We start from the raw sequence: 12,977 nt of genomic DNA on the forward strand, positions 1-12,977 counted from the left end.
TCTACTAACGAGTAAGATGAATCTACAGGTCACTTAGTCTTGTGCAGAAACGGTGAACCCAAATGTCAGTTCCTGGTATGAAACTGTTTGCTTTATCTCTGAGTATATGAAGTGCTTAATGGAGACAGTAATTGTTACCTCCTGAAAATGTCTTATGTCTGTTAAACTGATGAGACTGTTTTCCCTATTGAAGAAAAGGAATCAGCACATAAGAAAAATGTACATTTATAGTAATGAGTTTCAGATAGCCCCAGTCAGGCTCAAACATACCATGATACTTTCACTCATCTAAAAATATTCTACTATCAATTGTTGCTGTTGTTTAGTTGTAAGTTGTGTCTGACTCTTTGTGACCCCATGGACTATAGCCCACCAGCTTCCTCTGTCATTGGGATTTCCCAGGCAAGAGTACTGGAGTGGGTTGCCGTTTCTTTCTCCAGGGGATCTTCCTGACCTAGGGATTGAACCCATATCTCCTGCATTGGCAGGCAGTTTCTTTACCACTGAGCCACCAGGGAAGCCCGAAATATAATGACACATTACCAAAAGAGCTCAATATCTATTTAAACTTGGGAGAACAGAGCTACCTGGATTTGTCAGACATCACAGTGATTAAATGTGCTAGATTTGTTACGAGCCAAGTCAGGTTTCAGTCCTTTCTTGCCCATGCTGGTTTAATTGCTAAATCATGCCAGGCTTCCCTGTCCTTTACCATCTCCCTGAGTTTGCTCAGACTCATGTTCATTGAGTCAGTGATGCCATCCAACCATCTCATCCTCTGTCACCTCCTTCTCCTCCTGCCCTCAATCTTTCCCAACATCAGGTTCTTTTCCAGTTAGTTAGCTCATCACCTCAGGTGGCCAAAGTATTGGAGCTTCAGCTTCAGTATCAGTCCTTCCAATGAATATTCAGGGTTGATTTCCTTTAGGATTGACTGATTTGATCTCCTTGCTGCCCAAGGGACTCTTATGAGTCTTCTCCAGCACCACAGTTTGAAGGCATCGATTCTTTGACACTCAGCCTTTTTTATGGTCCAACTCTCACATCCATACATGATTACTGGAAAAACCATAGCTTTGACTATACAAACCTTTGTCAGTGCTATCTAGACCTTCATAGCAGTGATTCACTCATTTATAAGAGCTCTTTTTTCCAGATTTTTTCTGCTTTTATTTCACTATAGGGTGACTACCAGGATGGACATTTTTGCCTAATTTGGGGTTAGGAAGTCTACTGTGATGATGGCAAGAGGTGGGGCCAGAGCTTTTGGCAGTGGTTACAAAGGGGTTTTTCCAATAGTCACATATGGATGTGAGGGTTAGACCGTAAAGAAGGCCGATTGCCAAAGAATTGATGCCTTCGACCTGTGGTGATAGACAAGACTCTTGAGAGTCCCTTTACAGCAAAGAAATCAAATCAGTCAAGCCTAAAGGAAGTCAACCCTGAATATTCATTGGAAAGACTGATGCTGAAGCTGAAGCTCCAATACTTTGGCCACCTGATGTGAATAGCCAACTCACTGGAAAAGACCCTGATGCTGGAAAAGATTGAGGGCAGGAGCAGAAGGGGGTGACAGTGAATGAGATGGTTGGATGGTATCACCAACTCACTGGATATGAGTTGAGCAAAGTCTGGGAGATACTGAAGGACAGGGAAACCTGGCGTGCTGCAGTCCATGGAGTTGCAAAGAGCCAGACACACCTGAGTGACTGAACAACAACAAGGGGGCTCAGACAGTTCCAGAGATGACCTTGTTTCTGGGCTCCATGACTGTGGCCTTGGGGCAAGACTCCACAGAGCATGGTAGATTTATAATGTTGCAGTAGTTTCTGCAGTACAGCAAAGTGAATCAGTATACATATACATATGTTTAGTCTCTTTTAGATTCTTTTGCAGCATAGATCATTACAGAGTACTGAGTAGAGTCTCCTGTGCTGTGCAGGAGGTCCGTATCACTTGTCTATTTTACATATAGTAGTGTGTATCCGGGGCTTTCCTGGTTGCTCAGACGGTAAAGAATGGGTCGGGAAGATCCCCTGGAGAAGGAAATGTCTACTCACTCCAGTATTCTTGCCTGGAGAGTGCCACGGACAGAGGAGCCTGGCGGGCTACAGTCCATGGGGTCACAAAGAGTCAGACACGACTGACAAGTAACACTTTCACTACTTCAGCGTATGTATATCTATCCCAATTTTCCAATTTATCCCTTCCCCACTTCCCCTCAGTAACTGTGTTTGTTTTCTGCATCTGTGATTCAATTTTTATTTCATATATAGGTTCATTTGTACAATTTTGTTTAGATTCCACATATAAGTGATATCATATGATATATATCAGATCAGATCAGATCAGTTGCTCAGTCATGTCCGACTCTTTGCGACCCCATGAATCGCAGCACGCCAGGCCTCCCTGTCCATCACCAACTCCCGGAGTTCACCCAGACTCACGTCCATCGAGTCAGTGATGCCATCCAGCCATCTCATCCTCTGTCGTCCCCTTCTCCTCTTGCCCCCAATCCGTCCCAGCATCAGAGTCTTTTCCAATGAGTCAACTCTTCACATGAGGTGGCCAAAGGACTGGAGTTTCACCTTTAGCATCATTCCTTCCAAAGAAATCCCAGGGCTGATCTCCTTCAGAATGGACTGGTTGGATCTCCTTGCAGTCAAGAGTCTTCTCCAACACCACAGTTCAAAAGCATCAATTCTTCGGCCCTCAGCCTTCTTCACAGTCCAACTCTCACATCCATACATGACCACAGGAAAAACCATAGCCTGGACTAGATGAACCTTTGTTGGTAAAGTGATGTCTCTGCTATTGAATATGCTATCTAGGTTGGTCATAACTTTCCTTCCAAGGAGTAAGCGTCTTTTAATTTCATGGCTGCCGTCACCATCTGCAGTGATTTTGGAGCCCAAAAAAAATAAAGTCTGACACTGTTTCCACTGTTTCCCCATCATGGAAACCTCTTAGTAAAATAAAAACAAGAAGGTAATATATCTCTGTGGAAATGAATAATAAGTGGACAAGATTAAATTTCACTTGGTGTAACACATGTGGCCCATGCCTCATTTTTTTGTGCAGGAAACTCTAGCTCAGAAGGCAAATATCCTTCATAGAGAACTGGAAGGATGGCCACCAGAGATTTTGTAATAGAATTGATCTTCCTATCCCAGAATATATTTGGAATCCTGGGAAATTTCTCTCTTCTTTACCGTTATCTCTTCCTTCACTTCACCGGATGCAGGCTAAGATCCACAGATCTGATCGTTGAGTATCTGCTTATAGCCAACTCCTTGGTCATGCTCTCTACAGGAACCCCAAGGACAATGGAAGTGTTTGAGTGGAAATATTTTCTCAATGATACTGAATGCAAAATTGTTTACTATATCCGAAGAGTGGCCAGGGGAGTGTCCATTGGTAGCATCTGCCTCTTGAGGGTCTGCCAGGCCATCACCATCAGTCCCAGGAACTCCAGGTGGGGACAGCTTAAAATGAAAGCTCCCAAGTACATTGGATCCACTATTTTCCTCTGCTGGGTTGGGCGCATGCTGATAAATATTCGATTTACTAGGTATGTGAAAGATCAATGGAGTAACAGAAACATCACAAAGAAGAAAGATTTAGGATTGTGTTATGGTTTGATTCATAATAGAATCAAAGTCTTACTGAATGTAGGATGGTTTTTACTTCCTGCTGTTTCATGTCTGGTGTTCATGATCTGGTCCAGTGTCTCCATGGTTTTCATCTTGGACAGCCACAAGCAAAGTGTGCAATACATTCATAGGATCGGCATCTCTTCAAGATTCTCCCTCGAACCTAGAGCCACCCAGAGCATCCTTGTCCTGGTGAGCACCTTTGTGTCTTTGTACAGTGTCTCCTCCATCTTTCACATTTGTTTGGCTCTTTTTAACAATCCCAGCTGGTGGCTGGTGACTCTGCTGCACCCATTACTGCATGCTTCCCAACTGTAAGCCCCTACATTCTCATGAGTCATGGTTGCAGAGTACCCAGGCTCTCCTTTTCTTGGATAAAGATGAAATAATCACCTAATCTTATGTTGTTCGGCCACTCAGTTGTGTCCGACACTTTGTGATCCCATGGACTGCAGCACACCAGGCTCCCCTGTCCTTTACTATCCCCATGAGTTTGCTCAAATTCATGTCTATTGAATTGGTGATGATATCTAACCATGTCATCCTCTGCCACCCCCTTCTCCTTTTGCATTCAGTCAATATGCATATCAAGTGGCCAAAGTATTGGAGCTTCAGCATCAGTCCTTCCAAAGAATATTCAGGGTTGATTTCCTTCATGGGACTGTTAAGAGTCCTCTCTAGCACCACAATTTGAAATCATCAGTTCTTTAGTGCTCAGCCTTCTTTATGGTCCAACTCTCACATCCATACCTGACTACTGGAAAAGCCATAGCTTTGACTAGATGGACCTTTGTTGGCAAAGTAATGTCTCTGCTTTTTAATATGCTGTCTAGGTTGGCCATAGCTTTTCTTCGAAAGAGGAAGTGTCTTTTAATTTTGTGGCTGCAGTTGCCATCCACAGTGGTTTTGGAGCCCAGGAAAGTAAAGTCTGTCTCTTGTTAGGGTTCACAAGGGGCTCAGAGTGTATAGTTTAAAAATGGTCCATTGTGGTGACCTGACAAACAGGGGATGAAGTCACAGTGACCAAATTGCCCTGGTGGCATCCTGTTTTTTCCTTAAGGTGATATCCTGTTTCCCCCTGCTGGTGCCAGTTTCTCAAGACTATGTGACCCCCCAACTATGAGACCCCTTCAACTCCCTGATAACAAGGCCCCAGCTGTGGGCTAAAGATACACTAAGGGCCCCTCCCTTTGGGGTGCAATTTCCCATCAATAAGATATAAGAAGGGTTGGCTGTAAAGAGAGAGCACTGGCTTCTCTCTAAGGCCAGCCACTTTCTCTCTTCCTATAATAAATCTTTCTCTGCCTGACTGCCCAGCTCGCTCTCTTTGTCTCTACGCTTGTCTTACATCACTGTTTCCTCTTTTCCCCCATCTATTTGCTGTGAAGTGATAGGAGTGTGTGTCATGATCTTAGTTTTTTGAATGTTGAGCTTTAAGTAAAAAAAAAAGAAACATATCATATATCAACACATACATATGGAATCTAGAAAAAAGGTGTAGATGATCCTATTTGCAAACCAGAAGCAGAGACAAAGACATAGAGAAGAAATGTATGGACACCAAGGGGGGAAAGGGCGTGAGGGAGATGAATCGGGAGATTGGGATTGACACGCATCCACTATTGATGCTGTGTATAAAAGAGATAACTGATGAGAATGTACTCTACAGCACAAGGAAGTCTACTCAATGCTCTGTGGTGACCTGGGTCAGAAAGAAGCCCCAAAGGGAGCGGGTATATGTATATGTGTGACTGGTTCATTTTGCTGTGCAGTAGAAACGAACCCAACTTTGTAAAGCAAGTGTACTCTAGTAAGAATTAATTTTTAAAATTTCAGTGTTATCCAAGGATTGGCAGAGGTGCGGCTATGAATATTCTGTGTCTAGAGGATTTTCTGGACAGTGAAAACTATTTGTGGGAACCTTTTATTTTTTTTACTGGTCAATTTTTTAATTCAAAGAATTTGAATTCTTAAAGAATAGTCAATAACATGGGTACCAGATGTCTCAAGAAATATTTCAGTCCCTTGAACTCCATGTTCCATTGAACTTGGAAGTATTGAAAAGCACATTGAGAAGGGTCTTTGGTTTTCATATTATTAAGTCTGAATACTATAAAACTCCTAGAGAAAAACATAGGCAGAACACTATTTGACATAAATCTCAACAACATCTTTTTTGATCCATCTACTATAGTAATGGAAATAAAAGCAAAAGCAAACAAACCAGACCTAATTTAACTCAAAAGCTTTTGCACAGCAAAGGAAACCACAAATAAAACAAAAAGCCCACAGAATGGGAGAAAATATTTGTGAAGGATGTGACTGACAAGGAATTAGTCTCCAAAATTTACAAATAGTTCATGTAACTGAGTATCCGAAAAACAAACAATCCAATCAAAAAATGGGCAGAAGACCTAAACAGACATTTCTTCAAAGAAGACATACAGATGGCCAAGAGGCACATGAAAAGATGCTCAGCATCACTAATCATTAGAGAAATTCAAATCAAAACTGCAATGAAATATCACCTTACAACAGAATGCCCATCATCAAAAAAATCTACAAATAATAAGTGCTAAAGAGGGTCTGGAGAAAAGAGAAGCCTCCTTGGTGGGAACATCACTGTTAGAAAGAATGTAAACTGGTACAGCCAATGTGGAGAACAGTATGAAGTTTCCTTTAAAAAAAAAAAACTAAACAAAAATAAATGGAAACCTTTAATAATGGACACATGTCATTATATGTTTCTCCAATGTCACAAACTGTACAACCCTGAAAATGAGCTACAAGGTAAAGTATGGACTAAAATACTGATGTCACTATAGATTCATCAGTGGTAACAGAAGTACCCCTATGGTGGAAGATGATGATAAAGAAGGAGGTTACACATATGTGGGAATAAGAAGCATATGAAAATTTCTGCACCTTTCTCTGAAATTTGTTGTGAAACTAAACCTTCTCTAAAAAAATCTTTAAACTTAAAAAAATACATTGTTATTGGTTCTATTCACACTTCATAGTTAAAAAGATTTAATGCTGTCAAATAATATTTAGAAAATGGGTATGTTTCCCTTGTTTTATTTTTACCTCAATTAATGCACTTTATAGATGTGATAAAATATCAGGTAAAGAGTAGAGAGAGAACAAACTATAGCCACATAATCCTTTTCTTTTTTAAAAAAATATCTATTTATTTGACTGAATCAGGTTCTAGTTGTGGGAGCATGGGCTTAGTTGCCCTGTGGCATGTGGGAGCCTAGTTCCCTGACCAGGGATCAAACCTGCGTCCTCTGCATTGCAAGGCACATTCTGAACCATTGGCCCACCAGGGAAATCCCTCAAACAATTCCTAAAATGTAGAAACACACATACAATAGGGCAGCAACACCAAAAAAAATTCTCATCTGCTAATTCAGTTACAGTGTACCTTTTTACTTAATATTAATCACTACTTCCTTTGTGTATCATCAAATACACATTTATGGCATCATTTCCAAAGGCTTTCGTCCCTTCCCAACAAACATTTTAATCCTGCATGACTGCCTTTGGTTCATTTTCAAAGAAAGCTATGATGTAAATACCTTCGTGCCCCTGGTCTCTGAAGATGGAGGCCCCCTCACCTGCGGGTAGATGGTCACAACGCTAATCATTTTGTGAATGAATGTGGGCCCAGGGGGTCTCCCCAGGTGGCTCAGTGGTAAAGAACCCACCTGCTGATGTAGGAGACCCAGGAGATGCGGGTTCCATCCCTGGGTCAGGAAAATGCCCTGGAGAAAGGAATGGCAACCCACTCCAGTATTCGTGCCTGGGAAATCCCAAGGGCAGAGGAGCCCAGAAGGCTATAGTCCACAGGGTTGCCAAAGACTGGGACACGGCTGAGCTACTGAGAAGGAAAGTATGTGGCCCCAGGGAGGGGAGGGGGAGACAGGACCCAAGGACTCAGGGTAACTTTGGGAAGATCTCGGAGAGCAAGCCTCACCACACCCCACACACACACCCCCCGCAAGGGCATCATGTGACTTTGTGCACCACTCGCCTCCCACCTCCCCTTCCCCAAGCGCAGCTCGAGGCCACGGAGGGCCGCCCCCAGGAGGAGCCCCTCCCCGGGGCATCAGGCGGAGGGAGCCGGTGTTTTCAGAGGTTCCAGCCCCGCGCCCTCACCGGCTCAGGGCTCCCAGGTGTGCTGTGTGGGATGGCTCCAGCTCACTGCCACGGAAGACAGGTGTTACAGGAGCAGCGACAGCACCCACAGGGGGCTTGTTCAACGTGTCATTTCACGGGTTACCCTCAAACTAGCTAATTCATAACTTCTTAGACTGGGGAGGGTTTGTATCCACTTTAAAGCTGCAGAGAAAATAGGCAAGCGGTTCTCATCTGGGGTCCCAGGAGGATCCTCTTCGCAAACTCCGGCCCCTGGTCCTGGAGGAGCATCAGCGCTGCTTGTCTTCCTGCTCCAGGCGAGGCCCGGGCTGAACACGGGGCTTCGGGCGCGTCTGTGAGAGCTCAGAGCCAGCTTCAGGCCGGGGCGGGCGGCGGGGTCAGGAGGGGACGTCAGTGCCGCTCACCTCTCCCGTGTTGGCAGAATCCGGGGACAGAACACGTGTGGACAGCAAAGGAAAACTTGATGTGCGTCTCAGGGAGCAGCTGATCGTCCTGAGTCTCTCCTGAGACGAAGGACAGCAGAGGTGGGCCCTCTCAGCTTTTCAAGCTCCTTCTGCCTGTGGGCGTGTTGCGAACAGGCGAAGACGCTGTACTGACGCCTTGGAAGGTGTTACCTCATGATGCTGAGGTGATCCTTCCCCATGACCTTGAGGAAAAAACAACCCAGGGCAGGAGGAAAAGAGGAGGAAATGGCAGCTTCTCCGGTAAATGTCTGTCCTGGATCAGAGGCTATATCTGCTTTTCCTCCTGAAATGCCCTGGATTAACAGTTTACAAACCTTTCATTCTCTACTTCTGATGTTGCCTATTGACATGGTTTTCAACTGCTAATTTTTTCCCCTTTTATTCTGATGATGGTCAAGATCAGAGCTTTAGAATGTTTCTCCCTCACGTCCCAGAGCCTTTTCTTAGGTGTCTGTCAGCATCAAGGCTGCCTGGAGAACTTGAAGCATTCTCACCAAAAAGTAATGACTTTCCTTGTGGCTAAGAATCCTCCTGCCAATGCAGGGGACACGGGTTCCATGCCCGGCCCAGGAAGATCCCACAGGCCGCGGAGCAACTAAGCCCATACCCACAAGTACTGAGCCTGCGCTCTGGAGCCCAGGAGCCGCAACTACGGAAGTGTGTGCCCTGGAGCCCGCGTGGCACAACGAGAGAAGCCCCCGTGGCACAACGAAAGAAGCCCCCGCAGTGAAAAGCCCATGCACCACAACTGGAGAAAAGCCCGCACAGCAACCAAGACCCAGCACAGCCAGAAATAAATGAGTAAGTAAAAACAGAAGGGCCTGGGATTTAGGAAGACTGCTGGTGACCAGGGCTGCTGGGGAAGACCTATGAGGAATTTACATTTGCTTATGAACTTGCAGGCTGTTATCTAGCACGTGTGCTTATGAGAATAACTGGTGTCAAAGCAAGGCACCCGTGGGCTTCTGGTCCATACACATGATGCCAAGGCAGCAATATCATGGAGCACTGTAGATAACTCTCAGCAATACTCCTAGGCGATCCATATTGTAACCATCATAATGTCCCAGTAGTTAAAAATGAGGAAATGACACACTGTACCATTTATGGAAAATATGATCTCAAGTTATTTGAGGGTTATTGCCAGTAGAAAAAGGGAATTACTATGAGATGTCATTCTCTGTGCATCTTAAGTCACTTCAGACGTGTCTGACCCTTTGTGACCACATGGACTGTAGCCTGCCAGACTTCTCTGTCCCTGTCTTCCCCAGGGAAGAATATTGGAATGGGTTGCCCTGCCCCCCTGCAGGGGATCTTCTGGACCCAGGGATCGAACCAGCGTCTCTTATGTCTCTTGCACTGGCAGACAAATTCTTTACCACTAGCACTACCTGGGAAGCCCCATGAGATGTCATCCTACTGTGTTACAGATACTTTCTAGTCACCATCAGTTAATGATGACTTAAAAAACCCCAGGGGGATGATAATGCTTGTGTTAATGTTAACACTGGTGGTGGAATAGGTATGTGCATACTCAGTTGTGTCTGACTCTTTGCAACCCCATGACTGGAGCCCACCAGCCTCCTCTGTCAATGGGATTTCCCATGGCAAAAATACTGGAGTGGGTTGCCATTTCCTTCTCCAGGGTGTCTTCCCGACCCAGGGATCAAACCTACATCTCCTGTGTCTCCTGCATTGGCAGGCAGGTTCTTTACCACTGAACCACCTGGAAGCTTGTTACTGATGAGAACACTTCTTCAAATATACATCAAGTTTAATATATGAAAAGCCATTCACTTTTATTGATTAACATATAGTAAGTTCACACATAATCTAAATAAAACTTTCCAAAGTTTACTCTATAATCTTTGATCAAAATACAGATTATAAGCATTTGGAAACATTCTTGTTCTTGTGATACAGTGGTCAGAGAAATGTGATATTTATGGTTTACAAAACAGAGAGAGCAGTTATTTAGTAAACAAGGATGTACATTAATTACATGACCTTTCAGGAAAAGGTTACATATATTTTTCTTGGGTATCTGTGAAGATTTCCTGATTGTTATCATGTCAACTAAAATTCATGACTTCTAGTTATTGCTGTTATAAAAATACATCAGGATTTCAGTGAGCTGCCATCTTTATATCCATAAAAAACCATTGGCGCAACTATTTAAAATTTCGACTCTCTGTCTTACTTTAATACAAATAATTATTCTCTGAACACTTACCTAGCGGTGACATAGAGGGATGTTTTAAACAATGACAATCATCACCTCCATTTAGACTTCCACTGTACATTTCACATTAGAGGATCCTTAATAGTACATTAAAAAGTAGATAAAAATTATTTCCACCTATATAGAAGGGTTTTGTTTAACTTTGAGGCAGCAAAGATCAAGAATATTAGTTTTAAAAAAGCATATTCACATACACACTAAAGGTATAGCACGTAGTAATTTGAAAGTTGAGTTATATTAAAGTTCACTTTCACATACTGTCAATACGAATAAGGATACAATAATAATAATTATGTTGTCCAACATCTTTCGCCTTGATCCTATGGTCCAAGTAACAAATAATTTTTCTAAGTGTTTTAACTTTGGATTATTTTCTATAATATCCTGATTTAAAGTAATACCAGAAAAGGGTTTTTGACTGAATGCTATCTTTGATGAATTCTCTGATATTTATTTAGACCTGAGTTTTTAAATTCATTTTGTACATTTTTTACAGCATTAAGCATTCTTCCCAGTATGAACTCTCTGGCATTTTCTGATGTGTGTGCTTAGGACAAACCTCTTTCATCACTTACTACGTTTGTAGGGTCTCTCTCCAGCACACGCTCTCTGATGCTGAGTGAGGTGACGGCTCACTTCAAGGCTTTGTCCTATTATTTATATTTGTAAGACTACTTGGCAGTATGAATTATTTTATGGCAAGTAAGATTTGAGTGGCAATTAAAAGCTTTGCCTCATTCTTTACATTTGTATGGTTTCTCCCCAGTATGAATTCGCCTATGTTGACTAAGCTTTGAACTCTGATTAAAGGCTTTGCCACATTCTGTACATTTATAAGGCTTCTCTCCAGTATGAATTCGCTGATGTTGAGTAAGTGTTGAGTTTTGATTAAAAGCTTTGCCACATTCTGTACATTTATAAGGCTTCTCTCCAGTATGAATTCGCTGATGTTGAGTAAGTGTTGAGTTTTGATTAAAGGCTTTGCCACATTCTGTACATTTATAAGGCTTCTCTCCAGTATGAATTCGCTGGTGTTGAGTAAGTGTTGAGTTTTGGTTAAAGGCTTTGCCACATTCTGTACATTTGTATAGTTTCTTCCCAGCATGAATTCTCTGATGACAGGTAAGGTTTGAGTGATGATTAAAGGCTTTGTTACATTCTGTACATTTATAAGGCTTCTCCCCAGTATGAATTCGCTGATGCACAGTGAGATATGAGCAACTATTAAAGGCTTTCCCACATTCTCTGCATGTGTGAGGCTTCTCCCCAGTATGAATTCTCTGATGCTGATTAAGATTTGAGCAACTGATAAAAGCTTTGCCACATTCTTTACACTTGTATGGTTTCTCCCCAGTATGGATTCGCTGATGTTGATTAAGTCTTGCACGTCGGTTAAAGGCTTTCCCACAATTCTGACATTTATATGGTTTCTCCCCAGTATGGATTCGCCTATGTCGATTAAGGTTTGAGCTCTGATTAAAGCCTTTGCCACATTCTGGACATTTGTAAGTCTTCTCTGCAGTATGAACAGTGAGATGTTGAGTAAGGCTTGAGGGCTTGCTGAAGGTTTTGCCACATTCTGCACATTGGTTAGATTTCCCTCCGGTGTGGATTTTCCTGTGTCTATTTAGATTTGATAATTGAGGAAAGACTTTCCCACATTTATTCCACTTGCAGTGTTTCTCCTTAGCATGAATACTCAGATGTTGAGTAAGTTCTGATGACTGGTTATAAACTTGACCACATTCACTAAATTTGTAATTATTCTCTTCAATATGTATATTCCCATCTGTAATAAGATTTGAGCTTTGATAAAAGACATTTCTACATTCATCACTATGGTTCTCTGAACATAGAGTTCTCTGATGATTCATGAGACCTGAGTCTTGGTCAAAGTGATTCCCAGGTTCAAGGCATGGGTAGATTCTGGCTCCATCATAAATACTGTTGTAATTATTGAAGCTGGAGCTCTGGCTTAAGGCCTCACTCGTGGGATTACACATGGAAGGTTGTTCCGCATTATCTGTACTATGATACCCATTGAATGACGGCAGCTGGACAAAGACTGTCTCATTATTGTTGACATTACAGATATTGGAATAGGGAGAAAATGTTTCTTGGTGGAAAAATAATGAGCCTTCACTAAAGGATCTCTCAAACTGATCATAGTGAGATTTTCTTCCTTCATTTTCAAATCTCTGGCTCTCAGACATGTATGACTGACTGTTGAATTCAAACCTATATTTGTACTGGTTTGAGTGATTATTTGTAGCATAGACTAGATGACTTTCCATGTTTTCAAAATTTCACACCAGAGAATATGTTTTTTTTTTTAAATCATGTGGGTTCTTGCTTACAAAAACATATGTTTCTGCAGAACTTATTGACTTCAAATGGAATTTTCCCAAGTTGATGCATATCCTCAATTTCTTTTGGCAATCATGTTTTCATCATGAA

General features: G+C 42.5%; 1 protein-coding gene across 1 annotated transcript; it reads right to left on the reverse strand.

Moving 5' to 3' along the window:
* Window positions 1-11,191: 11,191 nt before the first annotated feature.
* Window positions 11,192-12,733, reverse strand: LOC109571797 (zinc finger protein 724-like). The gene is given in 1 exon segment (XM_070785495.1): window positions 11,192-12,733. A coding segment is annotated over 1 exon segment (1,542 nt).
* Window positions 12,734-12,977: the final 244 nt, after the last annotated feature.

The sequence above is a fragment of the Bos indicus genome, unplaced genomic scaffold (assembly GCF_029378745.1).
Source record: "Bos indicus isolate NIAB-ARS_2022 breed Sahiwal x Tharparkar unplaced genomic scaffold, NIAB-ARS_B.indTharparkar_mat_pri_1.0 scaffold_62, whole genome shotgun sequence".
In the NCBI taxonomy this organism is placed as follows: Eukaryota; Metazoa; Chordata; class Mammalia; order Artiodactyla; family Bovidae; genus Bos; species Bos indicus.